Source organism: Haemaphysalis longicornis, unplaced genomic scaffold (genome assembly GCF_048455015.1).
Source record: "Haemaphysalis longicornis isolate Haplotype H1 unplaced genomic scaffold, Haemaphysalis longicornis Haplotype H1 scaffold_9, whole genome shotgun sequence".
In the NCBI taxonomy this organism is placed as follows: Eukaryota; Metazoa; Arthropoda; class Arachnida; order Ixodida; family Ixodidae; genus Haemaphysalis; species Haemaphysalis longicornis.
The window spans coordinates 75,579,303-75,605,413 of record NW_027526460.1 but is presented as its reverse complement, the minus strand read 5'-3'; the positions used below and the strand labels follow the sequence as shown (position 1 = coordinate 75,605,413).

Sequence of the window (26,111 nt, the reverse complement as noted above, 5' to 3'; positions counted from 1 at the left end):
TGCTCATATCTTTTTCACCTTAATGAAGTGGTTCGTGCTCTAAGAGGGTGGGGGAGATCTGCCAGGGCTAGTAAGAGCAAGTAAGAGGCGGCTACTTACTTAAGTACTGAGATCATAAACATGGGAGTAAAAAAAATAAATATAACCAGAGTTATCTCGTATAGAGACGGGTGAGCCGAAATGAAATATTTGTTTCACATCTCTCAGTCTCATTTCGTTCTTTCTTCTCTTCGTCGTTGACATCTGGAGACAGATCTTTCGCCTATCTTCTGATTGCCGCCCGAATTCATAATAAACCAGCTCCAAAAAGCAAAAAAAAAGCTTCTGGAAACACCCACGAAACAGTCTGAACAGTCAAGCCAAAAGCAAACTCCCATAGGGCAAATGGAGTTGGCTCATTTTGATCCGTGAAACAGCAGGATATCTGGCTCATTCGCGAAACGAACTATACAAGCTGCGCACACGTTACCATGGCGTTATCCTAACTATTTTCTTACCACCCCTTTTTAGGGGAGAGTTGCGAAGCTTTTCTTGCCACTGCAGTTTTATCCGACTTAGTTTCGGTTTCTGGATCTGGCTCATTTCTAAAAAAAAAAACGCTTCGTGTGTTCCTACAACGAATAATACGCCACATAACGCCTACGCACTACCAGGCAGGCAAGTATACACGAACACGGTAACCTTGCTTCACACGTTATAATAGCGGTTCGCAAGTCTTATACTTCCTCAAACAGACCATCGTTGGAGTCGCTAAGGTGCTTCAAAAAAGTTTTTGTTCGACAGTGAAAAAACAAAGGCAGAATAATTGCTTGAATAATTACGTGAAAATATATATACCACAAATTTCAACCTTCGTGGAAAGTTTGAGCGTGATCAAGCCAGACGTTTTATCGTAAATATATTTCAATACGCTCGTACGGGCGATGGCATACAGTTCCATGCTGGTGGACTGACTGTGGTACCAACAGTTCGCACACAGTAATCCGTTCTGTCGAAAAGAAAGTGTAAACTCTGCAAAAAAGAAGTATTCGCATTTAAAAAAGCAAAAAATACGTGATAATGATTGCACGGCTCGATGCCAGGGCATCTGGAAAACAATGCCAGATCGCATTCTACAGGGTGTTGCGACGATAATTGGAACACTTTAAAAATTTTTCCTAAGCGAACCGCCGCTCTGTTCGCGCTCAAACTTGCCACGAAGGTCGAAATTTGTGGTCTATTTTGTTTGATACGGGAGCAACGATGGTACTTACCTGTGTATTCTAAAAATAAATAAAAACGATTTTCGCCTATCGGAAAATGGCGGCTGATTTGGACGTACGAGCCGGCGCAAGTTGATGTTGGAACGACTGAATCACCTGCAGAGTGAAACGCATGTTTGGGATTCACGTATGGAGCCAAATGGTGCAGCAGACGATCAGAAAATGCACCTAAAATGAGCTAACAGACGATCAGAAAACCCGGTTTTCGGGCTCGCACGTCTGAGCTGAAAAACTGTACTTTTAATTTTTTTCGTTCTTTATTCTTTCTGAAACTTCCCACTTAGCGTAGGGAATAGAGGATGAATTGCGATACATGCCGGAGTGCTCCAACCATACATCTTTTGTATGAAACTCTCGCTCCAACGGCGCCAGGACAGGAGAACGCGGAAGTCCACTTCTCAAAATCCCCACTCGAATTCGCGTCCACCGAACAGCAGCTATTTCCAGGCGAGCGTCCTGTCAGGCGTTCGCGTTGGGCAACGCTATTTTCCCGCGAACAGCCAATGGGGTCTCGGAAGGGAAATTTGATGATGGCTTCTTCATTGCTGCGCCTAAACCTAACGGAATAATGACAGTCGGGAGGACGCGGGCTGCCGGCGCATCTCCGAGCCGTCCCCTGCAGCGTCGGCCGGCGTCGGGCGTGTGCGACCGGCGCTAGGAGCGGCAGCGTCATGTCCCTAGTCAGCTGGAACCGGTGCGGCGGCCGCCCGCCCATCTTCGAGTATTATGTCACCGAGTTCCCGCTGCCCTACGAAGGCAACTTCAGGGCGATATGCAAAGTGTGCAACACCTCCATCAGCGCGTCCCGCCGGGCCACATCCAACCTCATATCGCACATGAAGGCGAGTCCCCCCCGCTCATGCCGCGACGCTCGCTGCTTTGTCCAGTTCGTTGCAAGCGTCGGTGCCAGGCAAAGCGCGCTTGCACCGCCGTGGCTAGGCACCGCAGTTGAAAACCCCTTTGTATAAATAATGACATGGTTCCGCCGCGCCTGGCTTGCGCGTTGGACATCTGGTCAGCGAGACAGGCGCGTCATCGCAGCGTTATTTTAAGACTTGCAGTCGTCGATGCCGAGCAAGCGCGAGTTTGACGAGCGCCCGCGGCCGTAAACACTCCAGCAAAAGCTTTGTGCCGCCTCCAGTGGCTGTAGTCTAATTAATTGATTGCCCTTTGTCTGATATTCAACGCTTCCTGCGTTGTTTCTTTCCTGTCGCAAACAGAAAGTGCTACGAAATTTCGCAGCTCGCGCATGCTTGGTCAAGCGGCGTTGGCTCGGTGCACGTAGTTCCATCAGCGACAGGATGGCGTTTATTATTGTCTATGTGTGGGAATTGCTGCGCACCGCGCAGCTTCGCTTGTGGGAAGCCAGCACGTCGAGAGCGAACGATAGGGCGAGGTCTTGCTCTCCAGAAAATGCCTGCTGGGCCGATCGACGCGCGCTGCTTGACTTCGGTTCCAATCGATTAAATGGTTTAATTAGTTTTGTCTAATTATTCGAAGCTCCCTGCGCCGAACAGCGAATGCCGTTGTTAATTACGAATCGAGTTAATTGAATCCGGCGCTTGCCGAGACGGGAGTAATTTTGGAGACTCCTGCGCGAGCGTGGGTGGGTGCACTAATTGTAAATTCAGAAATCCACTGACGAGAACCGTTGTTTATGACGCGCCATGCTTTTTTGGTGAATGCAGTTTCCAGTGCTTCTATTAAACGGACAATGTCTAAAGTCAAACTCCTTAATTCAAAGTTAATTTATCACTGCAACACAACTGACAATGCCTGTCAATGCAGCTAGAACACCTGAATGAAGATGTGGACCAGCCAAAGTGCTTTGTGTCAGTACCTAACACTTTAAGTACCTAACTTTTGTTGGGGGAAAAGATGGAAGTAACACCGAATTTAAATTTGGCAAAAGGAAAGCTTGGTATTCCCCGCATGCAGTGGTTGCATGCAACTCTTCGTGTTCAATGCTCAGCTATAGCTTCAATTGAGTCAAGTTGTTTGATGTTTGTGTAAAAATAAGCCGCCATCATTGGTTTGACTTGGCATGGCTAGCATTGCTGACGGCTGTCTGGAAGGGAAAGGGTTGGGGGTGTCTAGGCAGATGTGAGACAGCGCAATGTGGGGAGGGGCCCACAGATTTTGTCTTCGTAGCCACCCTGGTTTTTGGCATATGCTAAGCTTGCAGTTGCCTGCAGTGTAGAAGAAAGTCACGACCAAGATTCTACCGGTGAAGAGCACCAAAAGTGAAAAACGGAAACACTGAAAACACCATTTTCTGAGTCTCATAGAAGGCGTTGTAGACCACTGCATGCAAAGGCCAGGAAGCCACTCGACTGGTCTAAGTACCACTGTCTGGTGCTGTCATTAGGTGTAGACAGCACATGCTAATACGTTCAAATGATTCACCAGCCGCGGTGGCTCAGTGGCTAAGGCGTTGTGCTGCGTAGCCCAAACACGAGGGTTCAAACCCGGCTGTGTAGACCATCTTTCTTATGGAAACAAAAAATGAAAACTTCCGTGTCAAAATATCGATGCACGTTACAGATCCCCAGATGGCTTAAATTATTGAATGGCCCTGCAAAATGGTGCACCCCATTGCCCCGCTGTAGTTTACACTCACAAAATCCCTAAAAAATGATAGTACAGTCTAGTCCACTTATAACAATATCCAAGTGCGAAAGAAATCCCATCGTTATAACCGATGATTGTTATATGCGGGTTGCTAAATAAAAAGACAGAGCAGAGCTCAAAAAATTTAATTTGCAGACAAGCAAGGTTGTACTGCTACCTATTTGTGGAAAAGAAGCCATACTCGGTCAGCTTTGTTTGCTGCACATGAAGCTGGCGCACATCTTTTTTAAGAGCATCTATAGGTGCTTCACTTAGTCTCTTAGAGACTGTCATGCGTTGGGTCTCCTGCGAAGGTGCTACCCAAGTAGGCGGTGCAACCGCGTGATCAGAGTCGTCACTGCCACCGCTGTCCGCAGCACGTATCCGCACAACGATCGCCTCTTCAGTGAGGCACTCAGACATTTCCAAAACATCGGCCCTGACGTTTGATCCGCTGAAAAACTGAGGTAGTTGAGGAGGCACCCAGTCAAATTCAAAGCAGCAGGCACGGGAACGGACCCAAAGCGGCGGCATCGGGAGGGGTGTTTGGAAGGAGAAGTGTTCCCCTCCTCTCGAGGGGTGGACGGGACACGAGGCCCATCGCACCGCATGATGTCGGCGTGGTTGGCGTGGAGAGCTGGCGGCAGCTCGCATTTTCGGTGCCTGCTGTTACCCAATTCAATCGTTATATCCGATATCGCGGCACTGGAGCATTGTAATAAGCGGTTTATTTTCCCATAGAAAGCATACAAAAGCGGACGGTGCCGTAGCGGTTCATCGCTATATCCGCTATATTGTTATAAATGATATCGTTATAAGTGGACTCGACTGTAATACTAAAATTGTCTAGAGCACACTGTCATCCAGCATTACGGTGTAGATTCACTTACTGGCTGGCTGCTGCTGCATTGTTTGAAGGCAGAGTGGGAGATGCCTGGACATAAAAGCCCACTTGTGCTGAAATTTTTTCTCCCTGAAAAGCTTCCAGCACATTGCTGTTCACAGTGAGGCACACACTGGTAGTGATGGACTTGCGACTTTGCGTCTTCGTTGCTGCCATTTCTGCCTGTTGTTTGCATTGTTTGTTTGCAAAGGTTTAGAGTGCCTCCCAGTTATATTTGTTGTTTGTGAGTGGAAACATACCCATTATGGTCACATTAATGCTGACTTGTTGTCAGAACCTAGCATGCTGCTTGCTGTATGAAAGTTGGTTGGTAAGACTTGTGTTGTTGCAGCATGAAACTGCTCATTAAAGCCATATGTTCTGTGGTTCATGTGAGGAATCTGCACACTGTAAAGATTTTATCAAACCATACCAGTTACTGCACTGAGCTCAGGAAAGTTGATCAAGTCCAAATGTATCAACGAGTTCTGCTGTTCAACTGTTACTGATTTTGGAGCAGAGTGCCAGCACATCCACAGAACATGAAAGTACAATGAGTAACGTGAATCGGGAATAGTGTGAAGTGTGGCAACCACGCAAGTTGAAAGCAGCTCGCAAAATATTTGCTGCTTCTCCAGCTTGAGGAAGCAGTGTAAGAAGGGCTGGTTCGTGCCGATTTGACTGATGGCAAGCAGCACACAAGAATGGCAAATCAAGAAGCGTAGTGCAGCATGGTTGGTGCTTCTTACTCTGTCCAGTCTTTGTACTACTGTTCACGAAAGCAATTGTGGATGCAGGAAATGAGTATTTCATATCAGAGAACTCGGGTGAAAGAAATCCTAGCTCAGATTAAGTGGGAGGATTGGACGCGACTAGAAGTTGGTGAAGACAGCCAGCTTGATGGAGGGATGTAATCAGAAAATTTGTAGGTGAACAACAGACTCGCATTGCAAGACAGAATGAACAGTTGGAAGAACAACATGCGAGAGGCCTTCGTCCTGCAGTAGGTATAATGCTGATGATGATTCCGTGTGATTGCACTATGTTGTCAGCACTTCTTTGCTTTTTGCCTCCATCAGAAAAGCAAGAACGCCCGTGTGTATGAGATTTCAGCGCATGTAAAGATCCCCAGGCAGTCAAAATTAATCCGGAGCCCTCCACTACGACGCACCTCATCGCCTGTGTAGCGTCGGCGCGTTAAACCCCACAGTCAATCAGTTACTGAGTATCCGTTGCCACCGTGCCCCACCGCAGCGCAAGCACCCGGGCGTGTACCACGACAACAACAGCGGCGGCGGCCGCACGCTGGACGTGGCGGGCCTGCCGCAGTTTGCGGGCGGCAACAGCGGCACGGGGGTCGGCCAGGTGGCCAGCAGTCCAGGCCAGCCGTACGTAGAGCAGCGGCAGCAGCAGGTGACGGACGCCCTGGTCAACCTGCTGGCGGGCAGCCTGCTGGACCCGGGCATTGTGGACACGCGCGAGTTCCGCCGCCTGCTGGGCCTCCTGGACTCGGGCTACGAGCCGCCCACGGCCTCGCAGCTGGTCTACGGGCTGCTGCCGGGGCGCCGCTGGGGGCTGCAGCAGCGCGCCATGCTGCTGCTCGAGACGGCACAGAGCGTCGCCCTCACCCAGGCAAGGGGCCCTCCTTCCTCCATTCCCCGAAGCGCTGCAAACTGGGCTAGTTGGCCAGACGTATTCTGGGATGGAACCAGCGCGAACTTATATACGGAGGCAGAGGAAGTTGAACACAGGGGCAGCCGCTGGTCTAACAACTAAAGTTTAATATCGAGAAGGGGTGAATTTCGTGGAACACAAAAACAATGAAAAGCACTGCACATGAGCAAAACATGTTTACAAAGTCGAGGTGAGTAGGCAACTGGATGAACACCGGCTTCAATCAAGGCCCACGAAGATAGGCAATCTCTTTGTGGAACGCTTCGATTATTTCGCGGGGCGTTTGTTGACAGTGCCTAAATGAAATGCCTGTGTCACGAAAAAGATGGGATGATGGGCGGCCTCTTAATGACAATTCATGTTCTCTCAAATGCGCACGGATACAACGACCGGTTTGTCCGACACAAGTTCGGTCACAAGGCAGAGGAATGCTGTGCACAACACCCGTTGTGCAGGCGACATAGTGGTTCTCGTGCTCGACACCACAACCAACCCCTTGCTTATCATTCCCCCTCCTCCTCTTGACGCAACACGACACAAATACTTTCCCCATCTCTACAGACGACACGTCCCACTCCACCCATCATTGTTCTTGGGTGACAACCCCATGGTTTTCATGAAGGGTGTTCTTGAGTACTAACCAGAACTTGAGCTTTTAAACCTCATTACTTATTATGCATGATCAAAAACTGGCCCTCTACATCAGCTATCTTCATTGCCTTTAATTAATTTTGCTGTCATTCTTGCTTGCAGGTTTTAGTACCCGCCTTTTCATTTCTTTTGGTTAACCACTTCTATTCGGGGCTCTTTGCCCTAGCTGGCCTTGCACCATAAAAATCCAACCATCATAATCCTCTCGCTTTCTCTTGCATGTGTCTAGGCTGCGAAATTTGTGGGTGCTGCGACAGCCTAATCTCATAGCAAGGAAAAAGTCACCAAATGCTGTCTCCCTGTAGACTTTTTTGTTGTTGTTTTTTCTTCCTTCCTAAATGTAGCGATGCGTGCAATTCTGGCAGCAAGCAAGAGAACAGAGAAGTGGAGGTTACTCGTAACAGGAATTCTAATGCACACATTAAGTAGCTTGGGCAAATAGAACGTTGGTTCCAATTGAATGCAAAGTGAGTAATGACTTTTTTTTTTAATAACTTTGAATCGAATAGTTTAAATGCCATTGTTGTTGTTTCCCATACTTTGGGAAACAGTAACAATGCAGCCTAAAGTATTCATATGCTTGCAGTAATTGATACTCGTTTATCAGTTTCCTGTGTCTGAACACTGCTCATGTGCATTTTTGTGAACGCTGGGGTAAGGTGACTTCAAATGTTTGTGAAAGGGGAAAACTAATTAGAACATGCGTATTCGTGCCAACAGCTGACTGCACAATCACAGGATTTCGTGAAGGAAAATAAGCTGTTCGACATGCCCTGTGAGAAGCAGCTCCCCACCTGGTGGCTCAGTGGTTATGGCGTTATGCTGCTGAGCCCGAAGACTCGGGTTCGATTCCCGGCGGCGACGGTTGCTTTTCTGATGGGGGCGAAAAGGAAGAACGGCCATGTTTCAAAATTTCGGCGCACGTTAAAGGTCCCCAGGCAGTCAAAATTAATCCAGAGCCCTACACTACAGCATGCCTCATCGCCTGTGTAGCGTCGGCGCATTAAACCTCATAATCAGTCAATGGAGAAGCAGCTCCCTCCAGTTGTTGACTACACTGCCTGCAGTCGAGAATGCTCTTCCACCTCTTCTCTGGGTGGCTGGTATTGGGAGGTGTTTCTCGGCTACTTTAGCCGGGTACATTTGACTCCCACGACCTTCCCGACCGTCCAACGGGTTCTGCGCTCAAGACAGCAACAGCAGTGCACTGAGGTAGTGAGCCACTACTTGTTTGGTGGCAGTCATTTCCAGTTTTTTGGCGTGTGCTGGAGATCAGTTCGGAAAACGTAGTCCACACAATCCTTGTTGCACCCATTGTTAAGCCTGGCCCAACAGCATGTCCTTGGTCGTTCGTGTTCCTGCCTTGACAGACAAAGCTTTTCCACTGGAGAGACAAGCCAGGTGTGTAGGTAGAGGTGCCTGCGCAGTTATTCAGAGGTGGGCTTCAAAACTCAGTGGACAGCCTAGGTTGCCCGCCACATCTGAGTATGAAGATTCCGTGGTCGGCCTTGGAGACTGATTGTGTCAAATGTTGACCAGTTGCACAAAGACCAGTTGCATTGCACACAGAGTGTGCACTTGTGAACGTGGTTGTATCCCACGAGTGCACGTTGTGTGTCCTTGAACGGCAATGTAATGGTGCTGATATTGTCGCAATTTACACAGCATGGTTCGCAGCAGTATTTAGTGTTTGTGCAGCATCTTTTTCAACCTACAGTGCAATATGAGGTAACACATTCACCGAGACACAATGCACTTGGCAGCCGTAGCTTGCTCTGGTGCATCAGTGTCTGGAAACAATTTCAAAGTGACACTGCATTACAAGAAGCAGCACTCGTAAATGGCAAACGCACCCATGCTGGACACTGCTCTGAAGGTGCCTCTCCCAACTTCTCGTGTCCGTTTGCGCCACCTTTTAAGCCAGGCTCTGAGTGTCGTCCAGTAAGGTTTCTGAAAGAAAGTGCCGTCTCAAATATTTTTTTCTTTTTGGTTTTTCTTGTTGTTAAACACATTGTGGAGTATGGTTTTGAAGCCTACGAATGCATTATAAAAGTTCGCAGACACCTATGCGAGCAAGGTTGGTGCTAAATGGCAGGGGCACCAGCGCTGTGGGTGGTGACCTTTGTGAGGGATGCTCTGGCCCTGGTTGGCAGCGTGGCCTCTAGCAAAAACTTCATGTTGCGCCGCGAGGTCCGGGCTGGTCAGCTGGTCCACCCACTTCTGGGAGGTATGACTGGGGGTGGGTTACAAAGACAGGCATGGCTGGGACTACCGTACTAGGTGGTGTAAGGTGCCAGGGGATGGGCAGTGGGCATGGGTCATGTGGTATTGGGTAGGGTACATTTTGTTGAGAAGGATACAGGGGAGGTATGAGTGAGTCTGTAGCTTTTGTAGGGTAGTGGCTTTGACCAGGTGAAGCGAAGGTGAGCTGGAGGATATCTGCGGCGGCTGATATGGTAGTGGGCGAGTAGATCAGGTGGTGTGAGAGAGGCATGTGGGAGAGGAGGCTGCCGGTTGGAAATGGCCTGGTGTGCATGCTTGCAGGCAGCTGCGTGAGCCGCATTGTTTCCAGGAGGGTCAGTGTGACTGGGTGCCCAGATGATGTGGATGTCGGGGAGGTTGCGGTGAGCCTGAAGGGTACGGAGCGCTGTGGGTGTAATGCGGCCCCGGAGATGTCGGCGGGAGGCTTCTTGCAAGTCACTGAATACGATGAAATGCCACATAATCTCGACTGAGGGCCGCGCCCGTGTATGTGCCGCAAATTCCTTTTCTGGACTAATAATTCTGAAAAAAATTGTCCATGGAATAGCTGCAGCTGCCTTTTCAAAGCACCCACCTACACAGCCACTTTGAGCGGTAACCATAGTAGCAGGGTCCACTAACGTAGCTAGAAACGTAACGTTTGTTTACTGCTGGCATTGCAAATGGCGACGAGCCGCTGCCATCAAGTGACTTGTCGTGTACTTCAGTTCTTTGGTCCGCGGGCAGGTTCAGCCTACACATGTACAAATCAGCGAACAGAGTGGGGCTCATCAATGCGCAGAAACATGTTTCAATTGTAAAAGCTAGTAACCTTTGTACATATCTAGATGGATAGCGGGGCGGCAGGCCGACTTGCTGCCTTTTTTTTTACCTCAAACGGCGCGCAGTAAACACCGTGCAGTTCAAAGCCGCCTGAACTTGTACGTCAATTAACTTTGCGGGCCACAGTGGGTGTTGTGGCCTGAAAGCAAACCTGTATATTTCTGCCTGCAATGATGTGCTGAAGAAAGCCTGCTTGATTTTGTTATTTTTGGCTCCTCTGGCAACCGGCAATGCTTGCAGCACTGTTCTAGTCTACTAGTAGCACATGTTTTAGATTGATGTCTAAACATTCTTGTTGCGCTAGCGTAACATATTTTTCTTTGAGTGCCACTGTTGGAAACGTGAAAGAGGCCGTACAGGACGGGGAAGAGCTCCACTAAACACAGTCGCATCGTCAGTGGTCGCAAGTGTGACCACCACCTCATCGTGCAAAATGCCTGACGCACCGTTTTGAAACGGGGAAAAAGGTATTCATGTATGAGCTGCACACCCCAAAATTTCCACTGGAATTTTCGCCCTAATGTGATTTATATGTGGTCTTGGGCTGCACTGGCTGCTAGTGCTATGGCTGCTACTTCGGTAATTGTTGCCATGGTGGTACAGATAGGGGCTGTTGAAAGTTGCTAAAATCAGTAATCAGCAATGTGTAGTTGGTGCAACGCAGCCACAAGTGTCTCGGCTGGGAGTGCTGTATTCTGGGTGCATGTTTCTAGGGATTGGAGCCACTGGGATGTGCTTCCAGATGTGAGCGGTATGCCGACCAGGTAAAGTGAAAACGTCGTTGCTGTAGCAGCTTGTGTGCTTCAGGGAGTTCCTCCCTGGCGTTGTAGATTCCTAATTGGAGCAACTTATGGGCAGATTCAGTGGGCGGAAGGGTGAGTGCAGTCTTAGAGGTGTGGCAAATCATCATTTTGAGCTTGTCTCTGTTCGCAGGTTTGGTGGCCGAGTGTGGTGTCCCGTGTATAAGGCAGCTTGTTAGTAGGGCTTGAGCAATGCAGACCGCATCGTGTTTTTGAAGGCCGAACCAGCGATGGGTAACATGGCGGGCTAGTTGAGTTAGTTGGGTGAGCGTCCGCTGGAGCTGGGGAATGATGGTGGAGCTGCCAGAAGTCCGAGCATTCTGAGTGAGGGTACATTAGGTATTAGAGGCGAGGATCTGGGATTGGGTCAGTCCACTTTTTGTATGTGCATAGCGTGAGCGTGATGAGCCGGAGGTTATTTGCTCCCGCCTTGCATTGTTGATAGGCTTTGTAATCTTGCCTCTTAATAAGATGCGTCCATTTGTGATCTGCCTGAACGCTTTCCAGTGGCTTCCACTTGTCTCCTACACATTTCACTGTTGCTCATTTCTGTCATTGTGTAATGGGAGCGTTGATGATGATGCTTAATTTTGCCGCCTGTCTGTCCAGTTTTTTGGCTACGCTGTTCTGCTTGCTCACTTCAATTGCAGAGTACTGGTGAGTTTAAGTGCATGCTTTGGAGCGCCCTGCACTACGAAAACACTTTTTGAGAAGCTATTTCATGGCATCTGACACCGACGCCAACTTTCTCACTCACAGGGCCATTTGGTGCACTGCATTGAAACATGTGTCTCGTCTATTACTAGTTCTTGAACTGCTCATTATAACCTTTAAGTTATTCTCAGCTGCAGTTCCTGCATGCCCCAGGTACAGTCTATTGTGTGTTGTTGTAGGAAGACTGCGTGGACACACGTGGCTGGTAGTGAGGAAAGTTGCACATTTTTCTCATTTGTGCTACGTTATGTTTGTGCCACAGGTGAGTTCCTCCAGTTGTGAGTAGTGACGTAGTAAGGACTTGGCACGCTGTCTGGACCCTTGCACCTCTTGCTGCCTCGTGCCACTTTGACCAACTGTGCCTCGTCCTTTTCTTCTCCTGCTGCCATCGCGCAGGACGTGTGGCTGGGCTCGACATCGTGCGTGAGCGTGTCGGCGCACTTCATCCTCAACTGGCGGCTGCGCACGGTGTTCCTGGCGGGCCGCTACTTTGTGGACGCCGACCCGGCCTACAGTGTCCAGCAGCTGATGGCCGAGGCACTCGCCCAGTACGGCCTCGGCGACAAGGTGGCCCACGCGGCCGTGTACGCCGCGGCCGGCGTGGTGCGCAGCTTCCAGACGTGCCTGCCCGGCTTCTCGGCCTGCCCGGAGGAGGGCGCGGCCCTGCCGGGCTCAGCCGGGGCACTGCCGGGGGGCGGCAGTGAGGGCGAGTGGCGGCCGGGGAACCTGCTCAGCCTTGACTCCAAGGACCTGGGCTCGCTCGCCCTCGAGGGGCTCGGCTGCTTCGCCGAGGCGCTGCAGACGTGCGTGTCCGACGGCCTGCGCGATGACCTCCACCTCGAGGCGGCCATCAACAAGGTCTGTGATTGGGCACTGCTTTTTATTACGATTATTATTTAAACTATGGCGATAGCTTCAGTGCTTTTCATGCCTGGCTAGATTTGATTGGCGTGAAGGCTGAAAGTCTTTGCTGGTGATTCGAGGTTTAGTGATGTAGCCATGGAGAATTTTAGTGAGCTGCCGTCAGATCCACTACTACAAGTGGTGCACAGCAAGATATACTGTGTGGAAACATAATTTTGAATTTGGCAGACAATTTTGGGAGTATTCACATGGTGGAGGAATCCGCCATGTGTCTCCTAGGAGTGCACACATCATCACCCCTACGTCACCATGTCTCCTCCCCTGCTGACCCCACCAATCTACAGTTGGAGCTTTTTCTCACGAGGTACAAACAACCCAGTCCTTAGTGGCTGAGGTGGCTGGATTTGATAGGCTCATCTGGCAATTGGCCTCAACTGCCATATTTATTCGGTTATAAGGCGAGGGTGCAGTTTGGAAAGCAAAAGAAACCGCCATATATATATATATATATATATATATATATATATATATATATATACTGATCTTCGAATACAAGGCGGGGTATGACTTTGAGACTACGGATTTTCAAAAAAAAACCTCGCCTTATGTTTGAATAAATACAGTAATGTTCTATAGTGGTTTTAGCACTCTATTTTTATTGCTTTTTATGATGGTGGACATGAAAGCATGTTGCACACACAACAGATGCACTGAGGGAGCCACGGATACCACCTGCATGGTGCCCAGCGCATGCGGAAGCCACAGCATGCTGTCGGTACAGCCACGTAGTGGCGCAGGTAGCTCCAGCGACGACTTGTTCCAGCTTGCCTCAATACAACTTGAGGCGCAAACAAAGGTGCAAATACGACACAGCATGTAATAATACGAGTGCAGATTGCACTGTAATCATCCGTGCTGCTTACGAAAGCAGGAATCAGATATTCGCCATGGTGTGTTAATCCTAACATCTCTCTGGGCAGACCAGCTGGCTGCTCCCACCACGTGTCTTCGCAACCATAGGGTTTCATAATAATGTATAGTAAAGGGAAATCCGTTGCTGCAATTGCTATCATCATGGGTTCTGCCATAGCAGGTACCAAAGTTCCTTGCCTGATCGGCTTGGCTAGCCACATGGCTTCTTTTCGTTCTTGTAGCCAAAATAAGTGAAAAATTGGCTTTTTTTTTTTTTTTTTTTTTTCATTAGTCTTGCATGAAGCTTCCAAATAATTCCTGACAAATTTCTTGTAGTTCCGCGTTCTTTTTTTAATAATTCAACAATTTTATATAATCATTTACAATGCCAATGTTTTTCTGCAGCCACAATCAACTTTTCAGCCTTTCCATGAGCCATGCCAAGGTTGAGCGGAACACTCCTACCCAGCACATGATGGAACGCTCACTGAAGCATGGCTCACCTCTGCACTGGCAGATTTCCCTCTAGTACATACTACAGTTAAACACGGATATATCGAACACAAATATATCGAATTATTGTCTATATCGAACAGTGCAAACATCCCCTTGAAAATCCCATGCAAAAGTATAGGGTTGTTGTGCGCGTGTATCAAACTCCTGATCACGGGCAAATTCGATATATCGAATTCCGCGCCGAAGGTGCCCCTGAAAGTTTGCTTCCTCTGATGGAGTGGAGTTGATAATAAGGTTGACTCATCGCAGGAGCTGCCTGGCTTGGTGAGACAGAGGCGGTGTCCGCGGCATTATGTCGCTTCGATGGCCTTCAACAGCTGTTTTCACGCTAGCACGAGGGGCAGCTCCATGATAGCTAGAACACGGATAGTGGTTGGGGTGGAAGGACATAAACGAGCAAAAAAAATTGACGGGGGGCACTCTTTTTCTGTGATTGAGCTGTTTGGTGGCTCGTGCAGGGAGACCGATGTATGTTTGTTTTGTCCAAGGCATTCATTTCGGAGCAACGAAGGCGGGAATTCGTCAGGTGCAGGCTGCTGAAAAGATGTTGGTTGAAAATACGTTCGGAATTCCTCGCAGTAGTTTTGAGGGCGATGCACGCATCAACGTTGACGTAAAGGCGAATGCAGCACAACCCGCCCCGGCTATTCCGGAGCGTGTCGGGTGCAAAGCGACTTCGTTTCACGCCTCCAGATGGGAGACGTGTTCGGTTCGGATACTGAAGATAACGGCACTGAGTGCCTGACAGCGTTCCCAACCGCCTACTGCAGCCGAGGTCCTGTCAGCGTTATTCGCCTCTGTTGTGGCCCAATGTTCAGCATTGATTTTCCCATCTGTGCGTGTTCGTAATCTTGAAGAAAATTTGGCGAACTTTACGACGCAGAAGAAAAAACAAGCAAAGCTCAAAGACATTTCAATGATAAATAAAGTGCGGTGGTCATCATGCTGCGGTTATGATTTTCCGTGCTTTGAGGGAAAAAACGGTAAACTACCGTTTTCCACGACTTCAGAAAACTCTCAGTGATGTGCGGAGTTGTCAGATAATTTTCAGATAGGCGTATTTTATATATCGAATTATCGATATATCGGATTCTTTCGCGATCCCCTTGGAGTTCGATATATCCGTGTTCGACTGTAGTATGAAACTCTGTCTCTGTGTGCTGCACATTGTTCTCTACCCGAGGCAGTAATTATTAGTCCTAGCGTTGCCTGTATCATGCCGACAGCCACTTTTTGTGCGGCGGACTGGAGCAGTATGTAGAGGTCTAGCAGAAACTGCCGCCGACGCTGAATCACCGGTGTTACAGCAGCTCTGCTCTTGTGTAGAGATTGGCAACCAATATGGCGTGCAAACACTGATATCAGTCCGACAGTCACATCCTGCGTGTATTGGCGCGCAGCGGTGGCACGGGTGTTGCTTGCGACTCTTGCGCGAGCTCGAGCGCCCATGTCGAGTGCTTCCAAACCGGCCGTGGCAAAGCGGACCCAGAGTTACTGAATATATACAGTTGCGAAACTCCCCATAGGCCCCATGTATCAAAAGCCGGTCTTCGGTTGCCCCCCTGCGCCGGGGCAAGCACGGGGCAAGTTCACTAGCCTGTCGTCTGTCGGCAGGACGTTGAAGTAGTAAAGTTCTTGCGGATGCTGCCGTAAGTCATAAAAAAAAAGCCGCAAAAACACAAGTAAATTTCACGTAATTAATGTATTTTAATTTAAACAGCAATCTTTATTTTAGAAAAAAAATTTTGAATAATTATATTTTAGCGAAGTTCAGTTTTTATCTCCTAGGTGCCGCGCGCGTCGACTTACTCCTCAGCTTCCACGGAGCTGGGGGCTAGCGCCGCCCGGATTCTGAAGCGGAGTTTCGCAACTGTATATATTGAGTAACTCTGGAGCGGACCACCTCCACGCATGCATGCCGTTGGCGCCGAACGCGCCACGGGCTGCGGGCTGCGGTGTCACTGATCTTCAAGTCCGTGCCACTCGCTGCCCGCACTTGCTTGGTTCGCTGGGTTCGGCATTATTAGCTTGTATCCAAGCTTGTCTCCGCTCTGTCAAAGACGCTGAGAAATCTGCACCGCTTCCGAGCTCAAGCGAAGCTGCCGCTGCCGTGGCCCTGCTACAGCGATACTGCAGTGCCATTGAGGGCAGTGGTCTTGTGCTTGTCTGCTGTTTAGATACCGTAGAGCAAGCAGTCACCAGCAACGCGTTGCGCTCTAAGAAGCAGGTGGCTACACTCACGCAGTTCTTCCGCCCCAATAAATGAATGCTTTCTTTCCGAGAAAGTGTCGTATCAATGGTGAACTGCAGGGTGGTAAGAGCTCAGCGTTAGCTCGTGACTCCGTCCGCAAGATTGCTCTCATGTAAGTTTTTTGTGCTTCATTTTCTATATATCGAATTTTTGCTATGTCGAACTATTTTACAATCCTCGCGCTGTTTGATATAAGCGGGCTTTACTGTATCGTGTTGACTGCCCCCTCCTGTGTGGGGCTCGTGAGCTACCTGCTGCTCCGTGGCCTCGGGCACTTCACCAGAATCTCGTCTTTTCCCTCTGCAATCCTGTCTTCATCCAGGGGCTTTTGTCTTCTTGGGGCATGGCGACACGTGGTGCATCGATGTCCTTGCTCTCTGTAGTGGTCATGCGGTCACTCTTCCTCTCCTAGTGCCATCCCTTGGCACACGTTCCCAGTTTCGCATTTCGGGCATGAGGCATTTTATTCCTCCCCTGTGTTTGTTTGTGACATGCCGCAGTGTTCTTGCGGCAGCTGCAACCATTCTGCATTGAAACTGCCGGGTGAAAGAACTGCTGCCACGATTTATGAGGTCTTGTCTCCTATGCTCCCAGGTCAGTGGACTGGTGGACCTGGCCCGCGGCCTGCCACAGGGGACGCCCGACTCGATCCGGCAGGCAGTCGAGGCCGGCTGCTCCACGTGGCACGGGCAGCTGCGCGTGGTGCGCGCCACGGCTGGGTCTCCGCTCGACGCGCTGCAGTCGGCCGCCCCTGCCCTGGGCTTCACCCCGGACGACCTGGAGACCCTGCGGGAGCTGTCGGAGCTCATGGAGCCCTTCGAGGAGGCCTTCCATCTGAGCCGCGGCGAGGGCCGCATCACGGCCAGCTACGTGGTGCCCTGCATCCGGGGGCTGCGCGCCCACCTGGAAGCGGCACGGCCCTTCCGGCTTGCGTCGGCCGCTAACCGGCTCGCCTCGGCCGTGGACACCCACCTGGCCAAGTTCGAGGGGAGTGACACCTTCACCCTGTGCTCCATGCTGGACCCGCGCTTCAAGCTGCGCTGGTGCGGCCAGGAGGAAGCGGAGCGGCAGCGGCTGACGGCCCTCCTGGGCACCAAGGTCCAGGAGGCCGACGGCGACCGGGACGGCCCCGCGTCGCCCCCGTGCGACGAGGCCCCCGGCGAGCGGCGGCAGAGCAAGCTGTTCCGCTACATGAGCCCCGAGGACGGCAACAACGGCAGCGGGGGATCGGGCGATGGGGGATCAGCCCAGCAGCCGGCGGCTCCCCAGTGCTGGGAGGTGAACAGCTACCTGGCGTCGCCCTGCCTGCCGGAGACTGGCTGCCCGCTGGACTTTTGGCGCCAGCACCAGGGACAGTACCCGAAGCTGGCCCAGCTGGCGTGCCGCATGCTGAGCGTGCCGGCGACGGCGTCGCACGTGCTCCGCATGTGCCGCGTGGGCGGCAAGGTGGCCAACCCGGCCGACTTCCGGCTGAACGGGGTTACCTTCGAAAACCTCATGTTCATCAAATGTAACCAGGGGCTCAGGTAGTCTGCTGCTGCTGGGAGGGAGCGTGCCTTGTCTGGCACTCTTTTTTATTTCTGTGTGTCTGGAAAATGTTTTAGTGGCGGCGATCGCAACTCTGGTAGTTGCTTCGCCATTGACCTGACTGGTCCTCACTTTGGCCAAGAGCTGGCCGGACTGCTTGCCCAAGCTGCCCTGATGGCTGCGGTATACATGCGACCTGGCTGTGCTTTAGGGCGGCTTTTGCCGTTTAGGAACTCTGGTTTTTCATAGCCATGCTTAAACATGAATTGCACTTCTTAAATTAATACCCCAATGCATGGTGTTGGATCAAGACGTGTTAACCTGTTTTATTCTGGTTTATCTGTTTTTAGTTTGGCCTGAGCCAGTTGGCAAACTGTTCTACCATTACTACTTTTTGTTTTAAACTCTTCTGTACAGTATCACTTGGTGCGACGCAAATTCCAAACATCCGCTTCCAAAACAGAACAACTGCATCTTTAGTCAATCTTGAAGCATTTTACGAAGTTGATATTTATTTTCCTATTGATCCTAAAATCTGCACACATTTCTGTTTGTAGCTTGAAAGAAAAGATGTGGTTGTACCTAATCATGGAAACTTCTGCATGCCTGAATTGCTTCTTTCCAGTTGACTGTCTGTTGCTTTTTCTTTTTGCCTGGTTGTACAGCTCCCAATGAAGGTGTCATAGCTGAAAAGTCTGAAATGCGATATATGTGGATTTATATAAAGCTTTCTCTTCTTTTTGGGATTGAGAGTGAGCTAAGGCTCAGCAACAGTGAGGCTGGACAACACAGAGATGTTAACCTATACAGTGACATTTCTGGTGATGCCTTCCCGCCCCAAATTTCTTTTGTGCATGCACCGTTGCGGTGCTAATTACCGACGATTTCATTCTTTGTTATGATCATTATCGTTTGCTTCACTCGTTTGGTGACCCCTCTCTTTCTAAAGCCAGCTAATGGAGTGCAAGTAGGGTGGGTCACAATAGGAAGCAGCTCTACCTAGATTGCCAAGCTTTCCTGGACTTCCAGAGAGAAATATACTTGTGTGGGTCTGTGCGGCGAACACAGCTTCGGGTGTCGCCCATGAGTGCCGGAGGACTCTGAAAGAATCTCGTAAGTGCCACAAACTTGCCCAGTTGGACGCGGAGCACACACACACACACTCTTGAGCTTCCCCGCGACAACTGGCGCCAAAGGCAACTGATGCAAGAAACCGAATGCACTGAACGTGGTGCGGTTGACGCGAAGCCCCACGCCTTTTTATGCACGATGATTATTCTTTTCGTGGCCAGTATTCAAAGCGCACTTTTGCACCTGTACATAGAGGAATGTCAAACGAGAGCCTTTGTGGCGCGATGCCACACTTCGGTCGCAAAGGCAGTTGGCGAGCAAGGTTTCATCTATGCATCGATGACTAGCGATTCCTCAGATTGTTTCACTTGGTTGCAATGCCGTAAGAGTATAGTATCTTTTCTGTGTGAGCAATTAGGGAGGGTTGGGGAACAAACAAATTGTATAATTTGGAAGGAAGTGATGGTGTTTGCATGATAAAATCGACAATTGAAGATAAAGTCCAAAGAAGGTTTTGTGTTGCCATGAACCCAAATTCGCCTGGACATTAGGCAGTTGTAATGTTCACATTTTAATGTTGTGAGGGTATAACTTATGCTGTGCTACACAGCCATTTCAAAGGCCTTTGGTCCAACTGTCAATCAAGTGGGGCACATTGACATTTTATTATTCATGCTTGTGAGTAAGCATTGGACTGTCATTTGGAAGCTGTTGTGTAGCACGAGCATAGGAAAACTTGTGGTGACGAGCTCTTCAACTGTCCTTCGACCGAAGTGTCGGAAAGTTTCAAAGATGCACCTCCCGATATTATCATCACATCATGCAATCACACCTGTGTATAATTCATTCGCATGCTGCACATTCACCCCCTTTCAAAGGATTCTTTGAAGGCACAAGTGTGGCGTTTTTAAAATGTCTTCTTCCGCTTGCCCGTTTAATTTTGTGTGAATGTTTCAGGACTGTGGAACTGGAACTGTGTCAGTCTTGTGACAGTGCTGTCAGCTGTGTTGTAGCCACTGTCGCCACAAACTTTTAGGCCTAGTTAGATGATGGCGCCTAAAAAGGATGATTATAAATTTTACTTTCATTAAATTTGTGCGGAAAAGTTTAAATTTGTTTTCTTAGTAGAGAGAAATTGGTTGAACACTAAGCAAAAGTTCTGCGGTGAGAACAAAAGAGAACATGGTGTACAAAATGTAAGCATGAAACGCAAGTAGCACAGTCGTTGTCTGGTTGCTGATGTCAACAGCCGCTCAAATTAGTGCCCTGTTGGTGTATTTTGGTGTTCCTTGACCTTTAGTCAAGAGCAGCGGTGTTTATTCTTAGGTTGAGGGGCACTCAGATTGACACTTCGTGTGGCATCGTCCTTCACTTTTTCTGCAAGCTGGAGCAGCTGCGGCGAACGTGGCATATTTAAGCTCTTCAAGCATTTCCGAAGCATAAAAACTTCATGGAAGCTTCTATCAACCGAAATTTGTTGTTTCCTTCATACGAAAAGCCATTAGAGTCCAGCGTTCCATACATCCGCACATTTATAATGATTTGTGTACACAAATGTTCTAGGATATTGAGGAGCTCATTCAGAACAAAACAAAGGGACGGGCGGGCTTTTAAAGAGTGCAGTGTTTCGGCTGCTGCTGTTATTCTCTGATATGTGTCGGATGTCGCCAGTACATTCTGCCATTAGGTCCACACATATAGCCCCGTGTTTGTGTGCCCCGTATTTAAAGTTAGTATTTTACTTTGACTGCGCCACTATGGGCATTGCAGGGCGTTTGAACTATGAGAATCGACATTATTTTGCAAGCGTGCAAATAATTGCAGTTCATTTGCATAACGTATAGACATGCATATTGGCTGTTTATTCATTTCTTTAATAATGTGTGCAAGTTACGTGACTACGTATGCCTTTGACGTTCGTTTCCCCAAATCCCGAGCTCCTTCTCTGCTTTCAATATTATCTTTCTCTCAAATGCTCATTGTGCTTCATTTATTTTAATACTGTTTTCATTACTGGTCCATTTTCTCGCTTCTTTATTTTACTGTGCATTATGTTTTTTTCACAGCCACTAATGTAGGCCTTTCACACACACTTGTGTTCTGAACAAGCATGCAGTTTGTCAAGAAGGAATGAAGTTCTTTTTCTGTCATGACCTCTTGTGCATGTCCCACACCTGTGCACTTTTTAGTATTGCCAGATACGCTTCGTATTTTGTAGACATGGGTGTCCCTTGAATGAAATGTGTCTAAGTTTGCTTTCTGCATGCCTTGTCTTTCTAGTCTTCTTTGTGGTGGCTGAATGAAGATGTAAAGTGAACAGCATCAATATAGCTTGTTGGGAGTAATCCACAGCATGTGTATGCTGCCTAGTTTGGTTGGGTTCACAGCAGCAAAAGTTCCTTGGTCATATCAGGAGAGAAGTTTCCTTTCAGAGCCAGCAAATGAGTGTTCAGATGCACCCAAGTTCCTTGCTCTGGGTGCAGCAGCCAAGCTCGATTCGAGCAAACTAAGCCACCTTCAGTCTGTGTCTCAAAAGAAAGCTGGAGAGCTATGCCTTGTTTGCCTGTGAAAACATTGGTCGACGGAGGTGCGAGACGCATTAGTCAGTGTCGGGGCTGGTTTCGGCATAATTCACCTTTTGCTTTTTTTTTGGCAGAAGGTTCGAAAAATGGACCAACTTGTGTACTGTGTGCTTGTGGGAAATTGGTCGCACCAGCCATGCGAAAGATTACACATTTGGTCTCTCTTATACCCCTGTTACACGGGCACTTTCATTCGTGATTGAGTCGATCCGGATCGAGCTCAATCCGCATCAGGCGCTACTACGCGACAGTTTCAATCGCGATCAAGCCCGATCCCACTTGAACTGAATCCTCGTTTCCCAAGCATGATTGAGTGCGATCCAAGTGCGATCGGATTAAAGCGGTGATACTCTCGTACCCGCTGAGTAATGGCACAGAAGGTGACAACTTCAACTATTGCCACAAATTGTATCGAATAACTTTACCCAAATAAGCGTGCACTAACATTTATATAGTTCCCTATAACTGCGACCACACAAAGTTGCCAGACGCCGGCCTCGAAGTACATTCTTAGCACCATCTGGCATACGTGAGTGCAACCAGTGCAACTTCTCGATCGAGATCGAAACGTGCCGTGTAGCAGCTGCGGTGCGTCGGGTGCGCTCGAAAAGTCAATCTCTCTTCGCTTCAATCCGGATTGAAAGTGCCTGTATGACAGGGGTATTATTTGTCTGCCCAGGGCAGTTTCGAGCAGTTCCTCACTGTGGGCAAGTAAAATACGGGGCTGCATTAGAGCTGTTTTGAGCAGTCAAAAATGACAAAGAAGGCCTATTGTGTGTCACTTTGAAGTGAGTTGGTGTTGTTTGCAGCTCATTCTGTAACACTTCCTGCCGCGGAAGAAATTTGCAACGGTGAAATTCAGTTCTGAACACAATTCTGGCTCTCTCTGTACAGCCGGTGAAAGCTTTAGAAATGTAATGGTTAAATCAGTTTAGATTGTTTTTATTCAATTTTCAAGGCAAGTGACCAAAGGGTGGTGAATTTTCGTAAGTGCCAGCTGTTTCTCGCAACGTACCAGTTGCCACAACAGCAGTGCTGTGTTCGCAGTGAGTGTGTATACTTGGGAAACACTAGAGCTGACCGGAGGCAAAGTAATGCAGCTGAGAATGCTGCAGTGATGTAAAGGCTATGCATGTGAATGTTGGTGTGCACTGGGGTACATTCGAGTGGGCTTTCAAGTCACTTCTGACGGTGGTGTTATACAGACGGCCCAGTTCGGGGCCTTTGCTACTATCTCGATATACTGTGTTCATCCCCGATTGTGTAAGAGTGATTGTACAATGTTGTGTTGTTCCACAGACCAAGGCAACTTGTATAGCATTGTGGCAAACTAGTTAATTTAGCTACTAATTGCAATTGGTCTGGTTAAAAGGTTGTTCTTTCCATTGCAGAGGCTATTGCGCAGTTTGTTCAGAGTTTCTGTAATCATCAGTTGTGCTGGGTTGGTCTTTTATCTCGCCAATGCATGATAGCTTGGCTCGACCAGGCATTCCTTGTTGATACACTGAGCCGTGAAAATGGCTCACACACTGGCAAAATTGACCCAATGAGAAAAAAAAAAAACGGCCTGGATGCCTTTTCAATGCAACTTGATAGCTAAATCAGCAAAGCCTTTGCATTCTTACAAAGCACATGCCAGAATCTCTAAGGCTGCTTAAAGGAACTCTTTTTGTTGGCTCCAATGTGTAGCGTTAACCTGTGTAAAACCTTTATTTTACAGTTATACAGAGGTCTAAGTCCTCAGTTTACCTATGTTGCTGTGGAGAGAAAATGCTGTGTGCCCTTAGCAACCACCTAATGGACCACTGCACTGATGTCACACACAACATTTTCTAATTTATTTGTTCAACTGAGGTGTTAGGCGGTTTCCTGCACTGCAAGAGTGATGGGATTGGTTGGTGGCAGCGTTGTGTGTTTTCTCTGTTCCTGGAGCATTGAATGTGTTGCTTATGGGCTAAAACAGCTTGCTTAAACAGCCGCAACTTTGTTACCCAAAGAACACTCAGTCCTGGTTGCGAATTTAAAAGGCTGTCCAGCGTGTAAACGCAGATTTATTTATTTTTCCCCTTTCCTGATTCTTGGAAACATACTTGTAATGCAACACAGTCATGATTATTGCACGAAATAAGGTTATGTCACGCCTTACGATCCGAGAAACATTACGCATTGTGTTTTTATGCTAAATGTCTGCGCTTCCAAGAGCTGGAAGCAGCAGCACCGAGCAGTGCTTCAGGTGGTGTACAGTGAACAGCATGGCAAATTCTACTGTCTTGTGCCTGTCCCGAGTCGAGTGCGTGTGAAGATCTGATGCCCGCGTTTTCTCTCTCTTGTCGTGCAAGGGAGCACACGTGCGTGAATGAGCATTGTACAAGTGTCACTTTTATTTATTTACATTACGAGCCATATATGTATACTCGTAAGGACTAGCCACACACGTGTGGCCCCCCCCTGCAAACCTTTTGTTGTGGGTTGTATGCAAGCGTTGTGTACGCAGCTGGAGAAAGGCGTGTGTCTATTTTGAGCAGGCATTTGTGATCGAGTCCTCTTTTCTGTTCGCCAGTGCATCTCTTGTACATTTTCTACATATATACACACACGCAACGAGGGGCGTTTCATTGTTGGAGTCCGGCTCTGATAACAAATAAATTAATGACAAAAAAAAATTGGCCTTGTTCTTTTCGGCGGCACGCGCAGGCACGGCCGTTCTTTGATTCGTGCACGTTGTGGAGCAGTTGTATCGTACGACTGACACGTGATATGCCGCACGAGTGGGTTCAATTTTCCCGCAGTGTCGTAGCGGGCAGAAATTAGTGCTGGGAATTTTTATCAGGCCAGACGTGATTTGCCAAAAAAGTTAGTAATCGAACTTGAATGATTTTCACTTTGTTTTTTACGTTTTTTCTTTGTGCCTTGACAAGTAAATTAAAGCAGCTGTGCCCTGCTGTTTTCATGCTATTACAGTGCGCTTGCAGAAGGGGCACGTGACGCACATTGACTGCTGCAATAGATTGCGACACTCGTCCACAACCCCTTTTTTTTTTTCTTCCCTATGTCGGCAACAGCTGCTCGTGGTAATTGGACTCTGCTGTCCTTGGTTGTAAAAGTTTCTGGGTCGCTTGTCGTAGTAGCATTGAATTTGTAGTGAGAGCTGCTAGCTTTGAGCCGCGGTGCAGCGAAGCGGAACTTTAATTTGAAATTCCTTGTCAGAGACGACCGTCACTGTTGATTTCACTTGAATTCGTTTTTCAAAGTAGTTTAGCGAGGTTCCGTCCCAACTTCGAAGCGATCTAGTTGTTAATTGAAAATGCACCGTAGCTCGCTGTGTCAGGTGTTTTGAACGAACAAGGGGCAGCAGAAAGATAATAAAGCGCAAGATAAGCACTTTCGATTCAAACTTTTTCGATGGCGAAATTTTGATTACAAGTCCTGCATCGTAGAGAAGTCTACTGTAATGTTTCTCCTTCACGCAGGTAACCACTAGGGGTACACAAGGAGAGGAGGACAAAGCTTGTGGAGTACAACTTCTTCCAGCAAACTTCAAAAATGCTTAGAGAAATACTGAGCATTCAACCTAGCTGGACTGAATCAATCTATTGCACCTATGATGAAACAGCATTATTGCAAGAAAAGTGTAACACTGCATTGTTTCTTTTTAAAACAGTGTACAGTAGACTTGATAAGCAAAACCTCAAGGGACTGAAAAAATCAGTTCCGTTTACTGAGATAGATGTGTGAAAGTGCAAATTGTGTGTACACACTCTCAACCATTTCTTGGAACTCTAGGCACTAGGTGACTGTAGCTGATATTTTTTTCAGAAAGCAAGAAAACTGCAAGAGGCTTAGGCACAGCATTCGCAAAGTTGATTTGGCAAAAATAAGTCGCTGTGCACTACAAAATGCATCAATTATTTTTGTTTTGAGTCCTTACAACTGCATCTTCACGGAGGCTAGAGGCCTCAACTTCGCGAGTGCTTACAAGCCACCGAATTTAGCAGACGGCAACGCGGTAATGAAGCGCAAATAGCACCACGATGGCACGAACGAGGCGGCAGGAGCTGAGCCCTGTAACCTCGGCATCTCGAATCGAGACCGAGCGACTGGAACATGAACTGCGATGTTGCATTCCTTGCGCTAACATGGCTGACCATTAATGAGGCGAGGCTTACAAGGCCAACGAGGTTAAAAAAACTTGGAGGAAGGAAAAAAACAAAACAGCCGGAATCGTAAAAAGCTTATTTTCATGTCAATGGGTTTCACAAGAACTTCCATTTCCGGTTCTGTTTACACGGTGATGTGGAAATTTTAGTTACAATTACCGAGAGTTTTTTTAAGTTATGTGAATACAATACCAACCAACCAACTTACAGGCTACTGTTCCGTTTAAGCGATTTTCGTTTTAACGAGATTCTACTGTACAAGCTACTAAAAATTAACTAATACTCTGAGCAATTCACCGGTATTCATGTAGATTTATCCTGGGATGGCAGGGGAGAGTGCGTTGCTGTGCTGTTTTTAAGCTTTACTTGCGAGACGTGCTCACTTTGACCTTGAGCTGCAACGCCACTTCAGCCTGGTTGTAATGGCCACGCTCTTTTCGACATTGGTTTCAAAATCGCCGATTTTCGCCAGCCACTTGCGCCGTTCATGCGCAAACAAATTTCAGCAAAATTTCAGCTTTAGGTACACTATACATAAATCCGGTTTTCAAGA

General features: G+C 48.3%; 2 protein-coding genes across 6 annotated transcripts in view; one reads left to right on the top strand and one right to left on the bottom strand.

Annotated features, from left to right (window-relative positions):
- The window catches only part of LOC144153039 (uncharacterized), a 381,412-nt gene that overhangs the window by 329,334 nt on the left and 25,967 nt on the right, over nucleotides 1-26,111 (bottom strand). The gene's annotated exons all lie outside the window — the stretch shown is intronic.
- LOC144152703 (uncharacterized) lies at nucleotides 1,594-23,174 on the top strand. The gene is made up of 4 exons (XM_077684107.1): nucleotides 1,594-2,104; nucleotides 6,010-6,387; nucleotides 12,075-12,536; nucleotides 16,816-23,174. Exons 1-4 carry the CDS (start codon nucleotides 1,934-1,936, stop codon nucleotides 17,749-17,751), a joined length of 1,947 nt encoding a protein of 648 aa, XP_077540233.1. The 5' UTR covers nucleotides 1,594-1,933; the 3' UTR covers nucleotides 17,752-23,174.